Here is a 21529-nt window from a genome sequence, read left to right as displayed (position 1 = left end):
TCACACCTCCGTCAGAACTTTGACCAGATATCGGGGGACGTGGGGGACACTGACTCAGAATGGGCCATGTTCCGCTCCTCCATTGTTGAAGCGGCTGACTGTAGCTGTGGTCGCAAGGTAGTTGGTGCCTGTCGGGGCGGTAATCCTCAAACCCGGTGGTGGACACCCCAGGTGAGAGATGCCGTCAAGCTGAAGAAGGAGTCCTACCGGGCATGGTTGGCCTGTAGGACACCAGAGGCAGCTGGCAGGTATCGACAGGCCAAGCAATCTGCGGCTTCAGTCGTTGCCAAGGCAAAAACCCGGGTGTGGGAAGAATTCGGTGAGGCCTTAGAAAGTGACTTTAAGTCGGCTCCGAAAAGATTCTGGCAAAGCGTCAGGCGACTCAGAAGGGGAAAGCAGTGTGCCACTAGCACTGTATATAGTGGAGATGGTGTGCTGCTGACTTCGACTGAAGACGTCATTGGGCGGTGGAAGGAATACTTTGAGGACCTTCTCAATCCCACCAACACGTTTTCCAGTGAGGAGGCAGAGTCTGGGGACACAGGAATAGGCTTGTCCATTACTGAGGCTGAAGTCGCTAAGGTAGTTAAAAAGCTCCTTGGCGGCAGGGCTCCAGGGGTGGATGAGATCCGTCCCGAGTTCCTCAAGGCTCTGGATGTTGTGGGGCTGTCTTGGCTGACATGCCTTTTCAACATTGCGTGGACATCGGAGGTGGTGCCACTGGATTGGCAGACTGGGGTCGTGGTGCCTCTTTTTTAAAAAGGGGGACCGGAGGGTGTGTTCCAACTACAGGGGAATCACACTCCTCAGCCTCCCTTGTAAGGTCTATGCAGGGGTACTGGAGAAGAGAGTCCGGCTTATAGTCGAACCTCAGATTCAGGAGGAGCAGTGCGGGTTCCGCCCTGGTCGTGGAACAGTGGACCAACTCTTTACCCTCTCCAGGATACTGGAGGTTTCATGGTATTTTGCCCAACCAATCCACATGTGCTTTGTGGATTTTGAGAAGGCATTCGACTGTGTTCCCCGGGGTATTCTGTGGGAGGTGCTTCGGGAGTATGGGGTACATGGCTCTTTGCTACGAGCCATTCAGGCCCTGTACAAACAAAGCAGGAGTTTGGTTCGCATGGCCGGCAGTAAGTCAGACTTGTTCCCAGTGAAAGTTGGACTCCATCAGGGCTGCACTTTGTCACCGATTCTATTCATAATTTTTATGGATAGAATTTCTAGGCGCAGTCAGGGGATGGAGGGTGTCCGGTTTGGTGACCTCAGGGTCACATCGCTGCTGTTTGCAGATGATGTGGTCCTATTGGGGACATCAGGCCATGAACTTCAGCTTTCACTGGATTGGTTTGCAGCCGAGTGTGAAGCAGCCGGGATGAGGATCAGTACCTCCAAATCCGAGGCCATGGTTCTCAGGCGGGAAAGGGTGGAGAGCCCTCTCTGGGTCGGGGATGAGCTCTTGCCTCAAGTGGAGGAGTTCAAGTATCTCGGGGTCTTGTTCACGAGTGATGGTACAAGGGAGCGGGAGATTGACAGGCGGATTGGTGCTGGGTCAGTAGTGATGCGGGCTCTTTACCGGTCTATTGTGGTAAAGAAAGAGCTGAGCCATAAGGCAAGGCTCTCGATTTACTGGTCGATCTACGTTCCCACCCTCACCTATGGTCATGAGCTTTGGGTAATGACCGAAAGAACGAGATCACGAATACAAGCGGCCAAAATGAGTTTCCTCCGCAGGGTGTCTGGACTCTCCCTTAGAGATAGGGTGAGAAGTTCGGTCATCCGGGAGGGACTCAAAGTAGAGCCGCTGCTTCTACATGTCGAGAGGAGCCAGTTGAGGTGGTTCGGGCATCTTGTTAGGATGCCTCCTGGACGCCTCCCTTGGGAGGTGTCACAGGCAAGTCCACCGGGGAGGAGACCCCGGGGAAGACCCAGGACACGCTGGCGTGACTATATCGCCCAGCTGGCCTGGGAGCGCCTCGGAATCCCCCCCAGGGAGCTAGTGGAAGTGGCTGGGGAAAGGGAGGTCTGGGCTTCATTGCACAGGATGCTGCCCCCGCGACCCGAACCCTGGAGAAGCGGAAGATGATGGATGGATGGATGGATGGATGGATGGATGGATGGATGGATGGATGGATGGATGGATACATCAGGTTGCTTAGAAAAGCACAATCACTCTAATCCTTTACACATCTTATGATCCTGCAAAGCTTGTGGTTTTAGCTGGAAACTGCAGGACAAACATTTTATTTTTAAGTGTAGAATGATAATAATAAGAAATTCATGAAGGTAAGTATATTGGGTTTTTCAAGGCAGCTTAATATAATAAGAAGACAAAAAAAGGGAAGGTCCACAAACAAATTTTGTGCTTGCTTGAAAAAGCCAACTAATTAACTTAAAATATTAAAATGGTGGAAAACTGTTGATGGTTGCTAAAGTGATACTAAGATTTTACCAGGTGGATGCTACAATATACAAGGCAGATGGCAATTTTGTAGCCAGATTCTACCTTAAACTGCTTGGAGTACGCTGCCACCTTAATTTCAATGCCACCTTATATGTACTGCTACCTTAAATTTAATCATGAATTGTGCCATCTTAAATTAATTAGGACCTTATTTACTGAAATGTACTGATATTGTGCATTCTCTGCCACCTAAATTTACAGATATCTCCTTAAAATTTCTGTCAACCTAAATTTACAGATAACTGAATACACTGCCACCTAAAATTCTCTTCCATCTTAAATTTAGTTAAATCTTACATTAACTGCTACCATAAGTTTATTCATATCTAAAATCAACTAATACATTAAATCCATTGCCACCTTAAATCTATTGCCATTGTTTCTCTGCTACTCTAAATTCAATGCCACCTAAATTTCCTGCTACCTTAAATTTACTCCTGCCTTAAAATTCATTTTAAATTTATTCACACCTTAAATTAATTACTACACTAAATTCAGTGCTACCCTAATTACAATTCAACCTTACATTAAGTGCTATTTTGCATTTACTGCCACCTTAAATTCACTGCCACCTTACATTTATTAATTTATTATATCCACACCCAACACTGTCATCATGAATTTAATTCATTGATAAATTACATTTACTGCCATCTTAAATTTACTGCCACTTTAAAATAAACACCAATTTAAAAGCCCTGTAAATTATGTTCTTCCCTAAATGCAATGCCAAGTTAAATGTATCAATACATGAAATGCAGTGCCACTTTAAATTTACTGATTCATTGAATGCAGTGTCACCTTAAATTCACTGTGACCAAAAATTTAATGATGCATTAAATACAGTCCCACTTTAAATGTACTGATCCATTCATTCTAGTGTCACCTTACATCCACTGCCATCTAAAATTCACTGCCATCTTTATTTCTTGTCACCTTAAAATCATTGCCATTTTTAATTTACTTACATATTAAATTTACACAGTCACATTAGATTGTTTGCCACCTTATATACAGTGTCAAATTAAATCTCCTGGTACCTTAAACATACTGCCACTTTAAATTGACTGTCATCTTTAATGTACTAATGCCATAAATTCACTGCCAATTTTAATTCACCACCACCTATAATTCAGTGCTACCCTATATCTACTGCCATCCAAAATTCAGTGATAACTTGTACTTCCTGCTCCTGCCGATTTAAATTCAGTGCTACCTTAAATTTATTCAATCCTTAAATTTATTGATATCTTAAATTCACTGCCACCATAACATTCTTATATTCATTGCCACAATTAATTCAGTTCTAGCTTAAATTTACTGCCACCTTAAATTCAGGGCTACCTTAAATGGAGTTCCACCTTACATTTTTTGTTTGGGCTGTTATTGCTGTGCATTGCTGTGCTGTGTGTCAGTCAGACTTGAATGTCCCAAACATTCCCCCATTCATTTCCTATAGGAAAATTATGACCTTTGAATGATAATCTTATGAAAAACAGGTGGCTGCTACAACCTTAAACTTCCTACCTTCAAACTACAGCCACCTTTAAATTCAATGCCACCTTATACGTACCACCACCTTAAATGTAATTATCGATTCACTGCCATCTTAAATTCACAAGCTTCTTAAATTTGCTGATATTTTAAATTCCATTACAGTGTTGCTATAAATTTATTGATACCTAAAATCCAATAACACATTCCATCGCCACCTTAAATTCAATTATACCTCAAATCCATTGCCACATTAAAATCAGTGCCACGTTAAATTCCCGTTAACTTAATTTTGCTGCTACCTTAAATATAATGTAACTTTAAAACCACTAATCACTTAAATCCACCATTACAATAAATAAAGTGCTACTGCCACCTAAATTTACTGTCACCTTAAATTCAATGCTACCCTAAATTCAGTTCTACCATAAATACAGTTCAACCTTAAAAGCAGTGCTATTTTGCATTTAGTACAATCTTAAATGTATTGCCTCCTTAAATTCACTGGCACCTTAAATTTATGAATGTATTATATCCACTGCCATCTTGAATTTACGGATAAATTCAATGATACTTTACATTTACTGTCACCTTAAATTTACAGCCACTTTAAAATCACTGCCCAATTAAATTACCGCCACATCCAGTTTATTGACACCTCCATAGATTCACACTTCTACATTACATACAATGCCAACTGAAATTCAGTGCCACCCTAAACATTTCGCTACCCTAAATTCTCTGCCACGATAAATTTACAAATACCTTAAATACACTGCTACATTAAATTTACTAATACACTAAATTTAGTTTCACTATACATTTACAGATTCATTCATCCCATTGTAACCATAAAATGTACTGCCTTCAATCCACTGTCACTTTAAATTCACAACCTCCTTATATTTCCTGCATTCTTTGATTTACAGATACATTAAATGCACAGTCACAATAAATCCTCTGCCACCGTAAATACAGCGGCAAATTAAATCTCCTGCATCCTTAAATGCACTGCTACTTTAAATTCAATTCCAAATTAAATGTAGTTATACATTAACTTAAATTCACAGCCACTTTAAATATACTGATACATTAAGTTCATTGCTAGTTCACGTCCACTGCTGCCTTAATGCCAATGATATCCTAAATACAGTTTTCTTTAGATTTGTTATTACATTACAAGCACTGCCAACTTAAAATCGCTGCTGTCTGAAGTTCACTGCCACCTTAAATTTACCATAACCAGAAAACAATTGCTACCTTAAATTAACTGATGCAGGAAATGTACTGGCACCTAAAATTTAGTGCAACCTAACAATGGTGCTACCTTCAGAAAGGGAAAGTTGCCGTAAAAAGGATTTTGTAAAAATGTTAAAATTTAAGACTTTTGATGGCTGCTAAAATGTTCTTGAGATGTTGCTATGTTGTTGTAATGGTATCCAAGGTGGTTGGTTCTGTGCTGTTAGGTGCTTCCATAAGTGCTACGTTAAATACACTAGCACTTTAAATTTGTTGCCACATTAACTATAACCATAGCTTAATTACACGGCCACCTTAAACTTACTGGAATCTTAAATGCACTAACACTTTAATTTTACTGATACCTTAAATTCAGTCTTAACTTAAATATACTTCTGCTTTACACTTACTCATACCTTAAACCGACTGGCAACTTAAATTTATTGCCACCTCTATTCTGCTGCCACCTTAAATGTATTGATATATTAAGCTCACTGCCACGTTAAACTCACTGCTGCCTTAAATACATCTGGAATTCAGCGCCACCCCAAATTCAGTGCTACCTTAAAAAATATTGCCACCTTAAATTAATTATTTGTTGGGATACTGCCGTACACTAGGCTGTAAGCATGTCGGTCTGTGTGCACTGTGTATGTCTGTGTGAGATGTTTGCATTACAGCATGCTTAAAATCATGGCATGCTTGAAAAGGGCAAACAGGTAGTTTGCCCTTTTCAAGCCAACTTAATAATAATAATAATAATAATAATAATAATAATAATAATAATAGTAAGACGAAGAATAATAGTAAGAAGAAGAGTAAGTTGGCTTTTTCAAGCCAAAATAATATTCATAAGATCACAAAGAACAGTAAGTTGTTGTTGTTGTTGTTGTTGTTGTTTTTTTCTATATCTTTATATTTAATTAGCTTTGAATTTATCGTATTTCACCCTTGTTCTAATCCTACTGTCAGTCTAACACTGAAAACTAACCCACAGTCTGATCTTAACTCTCGACCTAGTACGAATACTTACCATAGTGTGAAATTTTGCGTTCAATTAGCTCTTCACAGGGGTGAATATATAGATAAAAGCGCTCACGTTCAGAGTCTGAATAGCTCCACGCTTGTTTTGTGTAACCTCCACCTCATAATCCAACTATTAGATACTTCATGATGTTATTATGTATTTCTTTATTTAATATTATTCTTAAAATGCATGTAATCATTTTTTGTTTGTTGTCAATATCGGCCAAAGAAAATCTTCAGTTTGAAATATTGCAAAAGTTTAAACTGTGGCAGTGGAATTAATACAGTTTTAAGATATTACCAAAGGAATTGCACGACAATTCAAAGTGCACTGCAGCTGAGTAAAACACACCCCTGTTTTGCTCAAACGGCCCTAAGGGCATATTTCATGTAGATGATGAGGCCGGGAAGGTGACGTCAGCTTAGCCTCAATGACACCTTTCAATACACCAGAGACAAATAAATACAGCAGATATGTCCATCCCTGCAGTTATTATTCAAGACAAAACCACGGCTCCTAAGTCTGTGCTCACACCCACAGGGCATCATAGCAAAGCGGCTACTTAAATGCAGCCACCCTGGCCATCAGAGGGTTGGGCAATAGAAACATGCCATGCAGCTCATTTCTACTTTAATGATGTTTAAGTCAATAATTTGGTTAACTGAGCTGAGTCCATTAACATGTAAAGCTGACCCGGTCAGCTGCCGACTGTGGACTGAGCCTCAGTTCCCTAGTCTTTACAAGAATGGAGACTTTATAATAGGAGGCATTTTTTCTTTTCACGTCTACGCGAGATCAGAGCAGAACACCTACACCAGACAGCCACTTCAGCCTCAGTGCACGGGGAGGTGTGTCTATGAGTCTGAAGTGGACAGTTGAAGAGAGCATTACAGAGACATATAATCAAATTGGCACCGTTTGCAGTCATGTACTTTCTTTGTATTAGTGTCAGTTGCAAATGCGAACTAAAACGTATTTTGTTACTCTGTACAGTATGAATTTCAGGGAGCTGCGCTTCGGACGTGCCATGGAGTTCACCATCCACGAAATCAACAACAGAACAGATCTCCTTCCGGGAATCACGTTAGGATACCAGATCCACGACTCGTGCGCTGCAGTGCCGATGTCTGTTAAAGTTGCGTTTCAGTTTGCAAACGGCATGGAACCATTTTACAATGATACTGATTCCTGTTCAAAATCTGCAGCCGCCGCTGTTCCTGCTGTGGTGGGAGAGTCTAATTCCTCCCCCTCCATCAGTATGGTTAGAATGCTGGGTCTTTTTGGAATTCCGCAGGTGACTGTATAGGCTGCACCAAACACTGTAATATTAAAAACTAGTTCGCTATTATTCGAGACAGGATAATGATTTTAAAATGTAGTCAAATATATGGTAATAAACAAAGTTATGTCCCTTACTTAAGACCTAAAATAAACGCACGAATTCAAAGAACCAACTCAAATAATGTTTTCATCCCTTTTTTCTACATTGCATTACAGGTGAGTCACTACGCAACCTGCGCATGTCTGAGCGATAAGCGTCAGTATCCTACCTTTTTCAGGACCATACCAAGTGACCACCACCAAGCAGCCGCACTAGCAAGAATGGTCAAGCATTTCGGCTGGACATGGATTGGGGCAGTGCGCAGCGACACAGACTATGGAAATTATGGAATGGCGTCGTTTCTAAAGGCTGCGCAGGAGGAGGGAATCTGTGTGGAGTACTCCGAGGTGTTTTACAGAACAGATCCTCTCAGTAAAGTGGAGAGAGTGGCGAACGTCATCCGGAGATCAACAGCCCGGGTACTAGTAGCGTTTATTAACGCAAGCGAACTGAAAGTTCTCTTGGAAGTGCTGAAAAGACAGCCGCCGCCTTACATTCAGTGGATCGGCAGCGAAACTTGGATCACCCATCCAGATTTTCGAAAATATAACATGTGCGCTGGGGCGATAGGATTTGGGATCCCCCGCTCGGTGATTCCAGGTCTTCGTGAGTTTCTTCTGGATCTTTCTCCAGTAGAAGCATCGAAAACAGCTCTGCTGACGGAGTTTTGGGAGAGCTCGTTCAGCTGTAGCCTAAAAGGCTCTTTGGGGGGCGCGCGGGAATGTGACGGCAGTGAGGATATCCGCGCGCTGCAGAACCCGTATACAGACATGTCGCAGCTGCGCATCACTAACATGGTGTATAAAGCTACGTATGCCATAGCGCATGCCATCCACGGTGTTATCTGTAATGACACGCAGTGCGACAAGAGCGCTAAATTCACACCATGGCAGGTAAAAAACGGATACATTTGAAAACAGACCCACAGGGTGCCTTATGATTGAAATAAGCGCAAAACGAATATATAAGTTGTAATGACATACAGCAAGCATATGAACACTGTAGTCACCATATTTAATCGATGTTCATTAACATTGTTTTAGTAATTTAGTTAAACATAAGTTCATAATTTTGTTCTTATAATATATATATATATATATATATATATATGATTTTTTTCTTTCTTTCTTTTTTTAAACCACTCCAGATACTTGATCACCTCAAGAAAGTGAACTTCACTACCAACAATGGTTATCAGGTCTCATTTGACTCCAGTGGTGATCCTGTGGCTGTCTATGAGCTCATAAATTGGCAGATTAAAAACGATGGTTTAATAGATTTTGTCACAGTTGGCCACTATGACTCATCCAAACCAAGAGGACAAGAATTCAATATGAGCACAGATATCATCTGGCTGGGGGAACAGACAGTGGTATGGCGCCACACTTAAAGTACTGTTTTACTAGAGAAAGAAAAAGAGTAATCCGAATAAAAGTTTGACTCTTGGACTACACAATCTGAATTGCTTGATTTGTCTTTTGTTTTTCAGGTGCCAAGATCTGTGTGCAGTGAGAGCTGCCCTCCAGGAACCAGGAAGGCTGGGCAGAAAGGAAGACCAGTCTGCTGCTATGACTGTATACCATGTGCAGAAGGAGAGATCAGCAACAAGACAGGTTACGTATCATAATACAGTGGGAACTTTTACTGGGAAAAGTCTTTTTTTTTACTCCTTTGTAGTTCTTTATGATTGAGGTTATATGTTGTTTTTGTGTATCCCCTACTGTGTACAATATCTACGTTTGATAAAGATTTTTTTGTTTTGTTTTATTTTTTATTATTGTCTAATTTAAAATTCTGAATATGCTTTTCTAATCTCTTAGACGCTTTAAACTGTGCACAATGTCCTCCTGAGTTCTGGCCAAATACCAAGCAAGACAGCTGCCTCCCCAAGCCTGTGGAGTTCCTGTCCTGGGACGACACTCTGAGCATCATTCTTACAGCATTTTCTATTGCTGGGGCTTTCATAGCTGTAAGTGTAGCTGCTGTGTTTTATAAACACAGAATCTCCCCTATCGTCCGAGCCAATAACTCAGAGCTGAGCTTTCTGCTGCTTTTCTCTTTGGCCCTCTGTTTCCTCTGCTCACTTACTTTCATTGGTCGGCCCTCTGAGTGGTCCTGTATGCTGCGTCACACAGCGTTTGGGATCACCTTCGTCCTCTGCATCTCCTGTGTTCTGGGGAAAACAATAGTGGTGTTAATGGCCTTCAGAGCTACACTTCCAGGCAGTAATGCCATGAAATGGTTTGGGCCTCCACAGCAGAGACTCAGTGTTCTCACCTTCACTCTCATACAGGTCTTAATTTGTGTTATTTGGTTAACTATTTCACCCCCTTTTCCTTTAAAAAATTCAAAGCACTACAAGGAAAGAATTATTTTAGAATGTGGATTAGGTTCAGCTATTGGTTTCTGGGCTGTGCTGGGTTATATAGGGTTTCTGGCTCTTTTGTGTTTTATTTTGGCTTTTCTAGCTCGGAAGCTGCCTGACAACTTTAATGAAGCCAAGTTCATCACATTCAGCATGCTCATATTCTGTGCAGTGTGGGTTACATTTATCCCAGCTTATGTCAGCTCTCCTGGAAAATTCACTGTAGCTGTAGAGATATTTGCAATTCTGGCCTCAAGCTTTGGGTTGGTTATTTGTATTTTTGCTCCCAAATGTTTCATAATCATGTTTAGACCAGAGCAGAATACCAAGAAACACCTTATGGGTAAAGCACCCTCCAATTCTCTTTGAGACTCTCACATAAATTGTACAGCACTGTAGTACAAGACCTTATATAAAATGTGTTGATTTATGATTTTTCTATGTTCATAATGTCTTTATTAATACATAATTTCATTTAATAATTAATAGATAACCATGTGTAATGCATAATTAAACAGAATTGCAGCTCTTTCACCTCTTTTAATATGTGTATATATATATATATATATATATATATATATATATATATATATATATATATATATATACATATATATATATGGCATTCTTACAGTTGCTTTTAAAATGTATTGCTTTTTATATTCAATATTAAACAAGTAATTGGAGGCACCTATCTGAGATTTGGTGGCTAGAATTGTTGCCCACTCTCTCTCTCTCTCTCTCTCTCTCTCTCTCTCTGTTACACACACACACACACACACACACATCACTCAGTGCAATGTCAATCTAATTACATTAATTCAGCTAATTTAATTTCCTTATGTAATTTTCATCCACAACGAGTGAGTTGAAAAGTCAAATTATGTATATACGTGGCTGCTTAAAAAGTCAGAAGTAGTTTATTGAAATTGATGTATAAAGACAATGAAATACTACACAGTGCAATTTTATACATAGAGCTCATGTATACCAAGTCTATCTATGGTAGTTGTCTCAGATTTGTTTTGTAATAAATAACATTTATACCCCTGACATATTTTAAATGTGTATTAATAATTTTAGTTTTGGCCATTTGAGAAGTTTGATGCATTATTTATAAGAGGCATTGTTCAGTGTCTCAAAGGTGATGCTGGTATTTAAGGCCAGAGATGTGTTCAGTGTGTCCGTAGTCCCTAGACTGGAAAATGGTCCTTTTTGCAGTGAGAGGGAAACCACAGGAAAACTACACATACTTGTTACAGTAACTTTGGAATGCATTTAATTATATATACACAGCACATTTATTGAATAAAACTATTCTATTTACTAAACTATTCTAATATAACTATCTATTCAGATAGCATACCTAAAAGGCAAATAAATATATGCCATGAGTAAAAACAATAAAGTCTATTTTTTTTTCTGAAAGTATTTTTTTGTGCAAAAACAACTTCACTGAAGATAGATATTTCTTAAGCAAACTATTTTTATGAAATGATGATGAAGCCTTTATTGGGGGGCAGAAGGGGCCTGAAGAAGGCACCCTACTCGGCATCCCAGTCCAGGTATCTCAGTTCGCAGGGTGATATGGCGATAACACAGCAAAATTGCCATGGAGACAACCGTGATCGGGCCCAGACAGAGACAACAATCAGCAGGAATCCAGGGAAGTGGGGGAGGGATAAAAGAGCGTCTCGCAGCAGTGTTCCTCTGGGGAGGATGTGATGTACCAGCCAAGGCCAAGGCCCACGCTGATACGGGGAGCCGAAAGCAGGTAAGAAAGGGTTGCAGGCTTCGAGCGAGTAGCCGTATTTTTTACGGTAGCTCACCAAGTCCATTATGGTCACACAAACGATCCATTTATTTAGCAAAGCCGCCAACTTCTCCACGATGTTATCCAGGGTACAACATACAGTCATAGTCTGAGTGTTGACAGCTCTGCCCACCACGTCAATCATGTCGGGCAGCTTCAAGGGGCCGTGGACAGCTGCCCCCATTCTGTGAATTTTGCGATATACCAGGGCAATGCCTAATCCAATTAACAAAACACCTGTGATCATGGTTCCGAATAGGTAGACGTCCTCAATATCCTCCATGGAGAGAGTCGCCAGGCACACGACACGCCACCTCTCCCATGCGTCCATCATGTAGCCAGCTGCAAACATTCTGGCAGGACAGGCTGGTTAAAGTTGTACCTAAGTTGCAAATAAAAAAGGATATATCCTGCAACTAAAGAAATGTAAGAAAAATGACAAAGAAAGTACACTTATCTTTGGCATCCTCAGGGAAGGAATTTAAAGGGGCACTAAACATAACTTTTTGCAAACTTTTTGAAAAGCAAAGTTTCAGTTTAAGATTTATTTGCAACTTAGTTAGAAATTTAAATTGAATAAAAACTTGCTTTAAACACAGGTTCCTTTACTATATTGCAACTGTAGGTCTCTGTTCATTAACTTAATCTAGTCAAAATTAATTTAATATCAAATGAAAGTGTTGATGAAATGAAATGATGAAATGATCAAATGAAAGAAAAAAGATACATGCCAGTCATAACTGTACATATTGCTATATTGTGGTCTATTTACATAAAGTTTGGTTGGTTCCATCATTTATGTTGAATAGACTCTCCCAAAATGTTACGCTGCTGCACTGACATTGACAACCGTGCGCTTGTTTTGGGTCAGTATGACCAACAGGTCAAAACAAGCTCGAAACAAAGTGCACACTGTGCACTGATTGGTGTGTTTGCTTCACGCTTCTTTCGTTTTGATGTTATGTTTTTTTACACACATAAGCCAAAAGGAACTGCAAATTTCGCAAAATGTAGTGAAGTAAAAAGAAAGATATTTGACTTTGAAATGTAATGAAATTAAAGTAAAAAGTCACCTAAAATGGAAATGCTTCAGTAAAGTACAGATACACAAAAACTACTTAAATACTGTAGCAAACATTTACTTACTGTCCACCAAAATCAGTGCCATCCTAAGAAGGAGCATTAGAAATCACCCTCTTTCCATGAAGGCAGGGTTTGGTTTTGCAGATCTATAGAAGAAGAAAAAGTACTATCACTGCTGAGTGGTTTAACATGTTTGAGTTTGGCACAAATTAATTGTATGAAAATGGTAGAGCTTCACAGTAGAGTGGAGGCTTGAGATTGGAAGGGGATAGACTAAACAAATTTGTTTCTTTGTGAGAGTCCTGCAGACCTAAACAACATTAGCTGTGTGAGGACGGTTGCTTCAGCACCAAGAGATTTTGGAGAATTTCATGCTCCCAACTTTGTGGGAACAGTTCAGGGATGGCCCCTTCCTGTTCCAACATGACTTCGGACAGTGCACAAAGTACGGTCCACAAAGACATGGATGAGTGAGTTTAGTGTGGAAGAACTTGACTGGAGTCCTGATCTCAACCCAACAGAACACCTTTGGGATGAATTAGAGCAGAGACTCCTGAGCCAGGCCTTCTCGTCTAACATCAGTGCCTGATCTCTCAAATGCGCTTCTGGAAGAACGGTCAAAAATTCCCATAAACACCCTCTTAAACCATGTGGAAAGCCTTCCCAGAAGAGCTGTAGCTGTTATAGCTGCAAAGTGTGTGCTGCCATCATATTAAACCCTATAGATTAAGAATGGGATCTCACTCAATTTTATATGTGTGTGAAGGCAGACAAGTGAACACGTTTGGCAAGTTAGTGTATATTCTAAACTAGTGCTGTTGGGGCTTAGCTGGAGAAATAAATTTAGTGTTGGTTTAGTCTCTGCAGTACAGTAATGGTGAATGTTATTATTTCTGCATTGTGATTCTGTTGTCATTATATTTATGTCATACCTTTTCCATGTCTTATTTTATAAACCACACATTTTAATACTACTAAGTAAGACCAGCTACCTATGTCACATTCTGATCCAGAACCTCCTGTTGTCAGAAGGGTGTGACAAAAAAACCATTGGCACCAATATAAGAGCACTGAGTGCCAAAAATGGAGAGGACACCCAAACCACCACATATGGACAACGTACCTCCTGAAGGACAGCGTCACTTTAAGCAAGTGTTCTATTCCACTGGTGTGGACCATTTTATGCGCTACCTGATTAAAATAGGAATCCAGAACAAGAAAGGATGGGACATATTGTTCAAGTGTCTAACAACCAGAGTGGTTAATATTGATCTTCTTCTTCTGACTTATGTTGATGGATTCATTTTGCGCTGTGGTTTGTACATATGGTTAGCGTTAGTCAACATTATACTCTGTGTTCCCTTGCTTACCAGTATATTTGATGAATATATGATGTTAACCTGTTGTAAAGATGTGTAACCACTATGCATGTTCTACATTTGTATTGTTGGGACACATTTGGTGAAAAGGCCATTCTGGTGGAAAAATCTCTGCGCTGCAGGGCTTTGATGGTTTTTTTGAGGGCTTTTATCATTTTTCATGCTGCATTACTGCCTCCCTGTGGTTAGTGATGCCATGATTATGTTAATATGGAGAATTAGTACTTTGTTCATATTTATGTCTTAGCTTTTCAGTTCCTTACACATTTCCAATACTACAAAGAAAAAGCAGTTAACTTCACTGGGATACAGAGTGCAATAATTTTCATCAGTCTTGACAGACTGTCGGCAGTGTTTCAAACGGAATAGAACCATAGTTACGCAGTTTTCAGCCTGTATGCACGATGTGTTCTGTGTCTTCTTCTGAGCCCCAGCTACAATAATAGTATTGCTTTCAAATGTAATTTCACGTTTGTTGTTTGCATTGCACACATTGCGCAGAGACAACTTTTAATGTGAAATACTGTGATTATACTTGTGCTGATTATCACCAATAGGTGATAAAATCCAAAGTCTGAATTGCAAATGACTGAGACATGCACCTGTTCAGATCAAAAGGCATTGAATGCATATTTTCTGCAGATGATGAGGCCGGCATTTACTTCAGCCTCTTAATGTATTTAAAGTTACCATTCAATACACCAGAGACAAGCAAAAACAAAAGTTATGTCCCTCAGTGTACTTGCCATTAATTATATAACCACGCCTCCTGAGTCCAAGCTCACACCCACAGAGTATTATAACAACAGTTATTTAAAATCAGACATCCTAGCCTTCAAAGGGCTTTGGAGCTACTGGGTATGCCATGCAGCTTACATCAAGTCTGATGACATTTTTATCAATGCTGTGGATGACTGGCCCCAGCCCAGTAGCTTGTAAAGCTGACCTGGTCAGCTGCAAGCTGTGGTCTGAGCCTCAGATGCCTGGTCTTACTATGGATGGAGATTTTATAATCGGCGGGATTTTTTCTATTCATTTCTACACAAGCTCAGAGCAGAACACCTACACCAGACAGCCACTACAGCTACAGTGCTCTGGGAGGTCTGTTTGTGAGTGTAGGGAGCACTAGAGATAAATTACAATAATCATCTTGACATTTTCTGCAGTCATGTGCTACTTATTGAATTAGTGACATCTGAAATTCTTTAATTGTTTAGTCAAATTTATTGTATAATTGTATTGTTGTGTTTTGTGAAAATGTTTTTGAATATGGCCTGTGTTTCTAAACAGTATGAATTTCAGGGAGCTGCGCTTCGCTCGGGCCATGGAGTTCACCATCCACGAGATCAACAACAGAACAGATCTCCTGCCGGGAATCACGTTAGGATACCAGATCCACGACTCGTGCGCTGCAGTGCCGATGTCTGTTAAAGTTGCGTTTCAGTTTGCAAACGGCATGGAACCATTTTACAATGATACTGATTCCTGTTCAAAATCTGCAGCTGCAGCTGTTCCTGCTCTCGTAGGAGATTCTTCTTCCACTCCTTCAATTAGCATAAGCAGGATGCTTGGTATTTTTGGAATTCCACAGGTGATTGTATGTTGCACCAAATGGTGCAGAATTAAATATCTCGTTTGTGATTCCACCGGACATCTCAAATAATGCTCCTTTTTCCTTTTCTGTACTAAATAACAGGTGAGTCACTACGCAACTTGTGCATGTCTGAGCGATAAGCGTCAGTTTCCTGCCTTCTTCAGGACCGTGCCTAATTTTCACCACCAGGCGGTCGCACTAGCAAAAATAGTCAAGCATTTCGGCTGGACATGGATTGGGGCAGTGCGCAGCGACTCAGACTATGGAAATTATGGAATGGCGGCGTTTCTAAAGGCTGCGCAGGAGGAGGGAATCTGTGTGGAGTACTCCGAGGCCTTCTCCAGGACAGATCCGCGCAGCAAAGTGGAGAGAGTGGCGAACGTCATCCGGAGATCAACAGCCCGGGTAATAGTAGCGTTTCTTCCCACAGGTGAAATGAGGTTTCTCTTGGAAGAACTGACCAGACAGGCACCGCCTCCACTTCAGTGGATCGGCAGCGATGCGTGGATCATAGAACCAGAGTTTCTGCGCTTTAACATGTTTGCGGGGGCGATAGGATTTGGGATCCCCCGCTCGGTGATTCCAGGTCTTCGTGAGTTTCTTCTGGATCTCTCTCCAGAACAAGCACTGATATCTCCGCTGCTAACGGAGTTTTGGGAGAGCTCGTTCAGCTGTAGTCTAATAGGCTCCTCAGAGGGCGCGCGGGAATGTGACGGCAGTGAGGATATCCGCGCGCTGCAGAACCCGTACACAGACACGTCGCAGCTGCGCGTGACTAACCTGGTGTATAAAGCTACGTATGCCATAGCGCATGCCATCCACGGTGTTATCTGTAATGACACGCAGTGCGACAAGAGCGCTAAATTCACACCATGGCAGGTATAAAACTGTCTTGTTTAAAAACATCACCTTATTTTGTCTTATAATCTTAGTAAACATGATTTAATTGTATATATTATATACAATATTACATCTACATCAAGTACGCTATTTGAGCTGTTCTGTCATTGTGGTGGTCGTTTCAGTTTCAGCACTTTTTGTCCCATGATTAACATCAGTATCACAGGCTTAACACCAAACGTGAAGGTGTCCCTCTTCTAACCAAATGCATCAGATATATAACAAGATATTTCTCTAGATGTCGATTTCGAGAATCGAATATTTTCAAAGACCTGCTTGTTATTTGTTTAGCTTTTTCCATTAATAACATGTTACATATCTGTATGAACATTGACAATTATGATGGTACAATATTTTTTATGAGAAATAGTTTTACATGCACTATTTACCGTAATTTTAACATACAACAGACAAGAATATAATTATTGTAATACATTTTGACAATTACAATTGAAAAAAAATAAACATCACCATTTTGGTTTCTTTTTAAAAACCAACTCCATCTGATTAGGCACTGCAGTGTCGAACCTGTCATGCATAACATGACTAAAAATAGGTACCTTAAAAAAGCTTAAATATGTCTTGTTGCTGGTTAATTTAGGAGTAGATTAAAAAGTAAACATACATCATTACCCTGATTTTGATTTCTTTTTCATGCATTAAAATTTGTGGGACATCACTTTTTGATGAGATTAGAATGGCCCATATATTCATTCACAATGAATCATAATGTTAATATTCCTTAATAGTATTTTTTTCAGTAATTCACCCAAACAATTGATAACAGTAAGTATAACAGTTCCGTTCATAGATTTTGAAATTGTATGTTCCAATGCAGATACTTGACCAGCTCAAGAAAGTGAACTTCACTACAAAGAATGGCTATCAGGTCTCGTTTGATTCCAGTGGTGATCCTGTGGCCACCTACGAGCTCCTAAACTGGCAGATTAGGAAAGATGGTGGTTTGTATTGTGTAAATGTGGGCTACTATGACTCTTCCAAACCAAGAGGACAGGAATTCAGTATAAGCAGAACTATCAGCTGGATGGGGGGACAGACTGAGGTACAGTACGAGAGATCCATTAGTCTTTGACTGTACCCTGTAAATGATCATAAGCAGAACTCAAACAGTTAAGAGTATCGTTTGCTTTATTTGTTGTTGTCAAATCTTGCTTTAAAATGGTTTTAAAAAGGTAACGTTCACAAAATCAAGTTTATAAAATCAGTAGTTAACTAGACTAGACTATAAACAATCCATGTTTAGGGTTAGTTATGTGCATAATACGATTGATCAATGGATTGAGAAAAATAACTTTTCAGTTGACTGAAAATATGAATTTACATTACTAATTTAGTAATGGAAAAATCTCAATTGCATAAGTCATCACTGTAATAAGCATTTGTGTGCTGATTGCCTTTCTACACAGATGATACAATGCTTTTTTTGGCTTCATAGTAGTAATACAGGCTGGACTTTTAAACTGCAACACAAAACACAATCATGACAGTATAATAAATAGCTGTAAAATATATCCACTCCAAAATTTTACCGTGATGAATTTCATTTGACAATAACTGATGAAATTTTTGAAAAATTATAGCTAACTCAAAGAAACCAACAAATCTCTTAAATCACATTCTGTATCTTAATGTCATTACTTGTCAAATTTATTCAAAAGTCTTAATCGGTCATGCACTGCTCTTTTTACAAAGAATTCCAAATATGACTTTATTAAAAGTCACCAATTCCACAAACTAAATAAGATACAACACTCATTATACACTAATCAGGCATAACATTATGACCACCTCCTTGTTTTTACACTCATTGTCCATTTTATCAGCTCCACTTACTATATATGTGCACTTTGTAGTTCTACAGTTACAGACTGTAGTCCATCTGTTTTTCTGCATGCTTTGTTAGCCCCCTTTTACGCTGTTCTTCAGTTGACCCTCACAGAACAGGTACTTTAGGTGGTAGATCATTCTCTCAGCACTGCAGTTACACTGATATGGTGATGTGTTATACAAGGGTACAAAGGGTAAAATTAGTTGAATAACAAATGGTAAATGCTTCATAGATGCTTTTTTTCTTACATTTGATTTACATTCTTATTATTATCTATTAAAATTAACATCCTAACACTAACCCCAACCTCAACCTCAGCAGAAAACCTAACCTTTACTCTGGATGTCAGCCTGAACTTGGTATTTTTACTAATTCTAAAACTGTTGAAAATCAACTTTCAACAAATAGTGTTTTGATAGATCAGAGTTCTATAACTAATCCGTTGTGGGTTTTCCCAATTAAAGGTAGTCCATATCTAGTGGATGTCAATTGGCCTCAACCAAACTATAGAGAAAGGTTATCATAATATGTATATGTTTGTGTTATTACAGAAAGTGTAAACATACTCAATATGTGTAATACATTATAACTACTGAATATATTTTGTTTTCTTCAATCAATCTAAGTAAGGACTTTAAATATTGGGGTAGAGTAAGTAAAACATTCATTTGTGCATAGCACTGTAATCTTCAGACTTTTTTCAACAAGAAATTAATGGCTTGCTTTCGTTTATTGTTTTTCAGGTGCCAAGATCTGTGTGCAGTGAGAGCTGTCCTCCAGGAGCCAGGAAGGCTGTGCAGAAAGGAAAGCCAGTCTGCTGCTATGACTGTATACCATGTGCAGAAGGAGAGATCAGTAACAAGACAGGTTGTGTGTTGTCTATACACAATTTCACTGGGGACATAGTTTAGTTTTTTATTCCCTTGTGTTTCTTTCTAAAATAAGTTTCTGAATATGGTTTCTAATCTCTCAGATTCTTTGAACTGTGTGAGCTGCCCTTCTGAGTTCTGGCCCAACAACCAGCAAGACAGCTGCCTCCCCAAGCCTGTGGAGTTTCTGTCCTGGGACGACACTCTGAGCATCATCCTGACCATGTTCTCCATCACTGGGGCCTTCATAGCTGTATGTGTGGCTGTTGTCTTCTATCAACACAAAACTTCTCCCATCGTCCGAGCAAACAACTCAGAGCTGAGCTTCCTGCTGCTCTTCTCACTGACTCTGTGTTTCCTCTGCTCACTTACTTTCATTGGTCGACCCTTTGAGTGGTCCTGTATGCTGCGCCACACAGCGTTTGGGATCACCTTCGTCCTCTGCATCTCCTGTGTTTTGGGGAAAACAATAGTGGTGTTAATGGCCTTCAGAGCCACAATTCCAGGTAGTAATGCCATGAAATGGTTTGGACCTCAACAGCAGAGAATTAGTGTTGTCACCTTCACTCTCATTCAGGTCCTTATTTGTGTGCTTTGGTTGACAATATCTCCTCCTCTCCCTTTTAAAAATCTAAATCATTACAAGGAAAGGATAATCCTGGAATGTGGATTGGGTTCAGCAGTAGGTTTCTGGGCTGTGCTGGGTTATATAGGATTTCTGGCTCTACTGTGTTTTATTTTAGCTTTTCTAGCTCGGAAGCTGCCTGATAACTTTAATGAAGCCAAGTTCATCACATTCAGCATGCTCATATTCTGTGCAGTGTGGGTTACCTTTATCCCAGCTTATGTCAGCTCTCCTGGAAAGTTCACTGTTGCTGTAGAGATATTTGCTATTCTGGCCTCAAGCTTTGGTTTGATTATTTGTATTTTTGCTCCCAAGTGTTTTATAATCATGTTTAGACCAGAGCAGAATACCAAGAAACGCCTCATGGGTAAAGGATCCTCATAAGCTTTTTGAGATCCTCACACAAATTGTAAAAGTAGCTCTGCATCTCATAGAAAATGTACTTACTTATGATTATGTATGTAATATACACAGTACAGAAGCTTTGTTCCTACACCTTTTTTTTATCAAACTGATTTTTTGTTTTAATATGCAAATAGAAGTAAGATGTTTTTTCATGTAAACCACTGAAATGATAATAGATAAGTATGTTGTCAAATTAAATTAATGTCAAATTAAACAGAGTTTCTTCAAAACATTGCCTTTTAGAATTTTCAGGTAATGCCTCTATTTCAAATTCTAATCAATATAACACACACACACACACACACATATATATATATATATATATATATATATATATATATATATATATATATATATATATATATGTATATATGTCTGGGAAGATGGTAGATGGCAGAGGCATGTTTAGTGACAGCATAATTCCTAGACTGGACCAGGGTGCTCTTTATCATTGGGATAAAAGCCAGAGGAATGCTGCACATGTTAAATACTTTGATTCTGGAATGCAAAAAGTATTCAGGACCTTTATTATTTAAAAAATCTATTCAAATTGTATTCCTGACAGGCAAATGAATATCATCATCATCATCATCATCATCATCATCATCATCATCATCATCATCATCATCATAATCGTTAACCGCTTAGTCCAGATAGAGTCGTGGTAGCAGCTGAGAGAGCAGACAATGCCAGACGACCCTGTCCCCTGCAACTTCCTCCAGCTCATTCCCGGGGACCCAGGCTAACTTAGAGATATAATCCCTCCAGCGGGTCCTAGGACGACCCCAGGTTCTAGGCTGTGCCTGGCACACCCCCACCAGGAGGAATCCAGGGGGGTTGTAGATCAGATGCCTGAACCACCTCAGCTGGCTCCTCTCAATATGGAGGAGTAGCGGCTCTACTCTGAGCTCCTCCTGGATTACTGAGCTCCTCACCCTATCAAATAGAGTGTAGCCCGCCACCCTGTGTAGAAAGCTTATTTCCGCCGCTAGTATTCATGATCTTATTCTTTCAGTCATTACCTGCAGCTCATGACCATAGG

At 39.8% G+C, this 21529-nt stretch overlaps 2 protein-coding genes across 2 annotated transcripts; both read left to right on the top strand.

Annotated features, from left to right (window-relative positions):
- The first annotated feature begins 6836 nt into the window (after positions 1 to 6836).
- LOC108433996 (extracellular calcium-sensing receptor-like) lies at positions 6837 to 10339 on the top strand. The gene is made up of 6 exons (XM_037540184.1): positions 6837 to 7072; positions 7218 to 7518; positions 7722 to 8498; positions 8753 to 8977; positions 9095 to 9218; positions 9426 to 10339. The coding sequence occupies exons 1-6, from the start codon at positions 6837 to 6839 to the stop codon at positions 10337 to 10339; spliced, it is 2577 nt and encodes an 858-aa protein (XP_037396081.1).
- A 4816-nt stretch (positions 10340 to 15155) lies between these two features.
- LOC108433994 (extracellular calcium-sensing receptor-like) lies at positions 15156 to 20466 on the top strand. The gene is made up of 6 exons (XM_017708910.1): positions 15156 to 15346; positions 15536 to 15836; positions 15942 to 16718; positions 17578 to 17802; positions 19332 to 19455; positions 19562 to 20466. Exons 1-6 carry the CDS (start codon positions 15156 to 15158, stop codon positions 20464 to 20466), a joined length of 2523 nt encoding a protein of 840 aa, XP_017564399.1.
- The last annotated feature ends 1063 nt before the right edge of the window (positions 20467 to 21529 follow it).

The sequence above is a fragment of the Pygocentrus nattereri genome, chromosome 7 (genome assembly GCF_015220715.1).
Source record: "Pygocentrus nattereri isolate fPygNat1 chromosome 7, fPygNat1.pri, whole genome shotgun sequence".
Taxonomy (NCBI): domain Eukaryota; kingdom Metazoa; phylum Chordata; class Actinopteri; order Characiformes; family Serrasalmidae; genus Pygocentrus; species Pygocentrus nattereri.
Note: the sequence above shows the minus strand (reverse complement) of the source record. Positions and strands in the feature narration are given on the sequence as shown.

Bases quoted from the DNA above. Each gene is read 5' to 3' on its own strand.
- LOC108433994 (XM_017708910.1), top strand. From the start codon at position 15,156: ATGACTGGCCCCAGCCCAGTAGCTTGTAAAGCTGACCTGGTCAGCTGC. The intron at 15,347-15,535 runs GTCTGTTTGTGA...GTTTCTAAACAG, and splicing joins CAGCTACAGTGCTCTGGGAG to TATGAATTTCAGGGAGCTGC. The intron at 16,719-17,577 runs GTATAAAACTGT...GTTCCAATGCAG, and splicing joins CTAAATTCACACCATGGCAG to ATACTTGACCAGCTCAAGAA.
- LOC108433996 (XM_037540184.1), top strand. From the start codon at position 6,837: ATGCAGCTCATTTCTACTTTAATGATGTTTAAGTCAATAATTTGGTTA. The intron at 8,499-8,752 runs GTAAAAAACGGA...AAACCACTCCAG, and splicing joins CTAAATTCACACCATGGCAG to ATACTTGATCACCTCAAGAA. The intron at 8,978-9,094 runs GTATGGCGCCAC...TTTGTTTTTCAG, and splicing joins GGCTGGGGGAACAGACAGTG to GTGCCAAGATCTGTGTGCAG.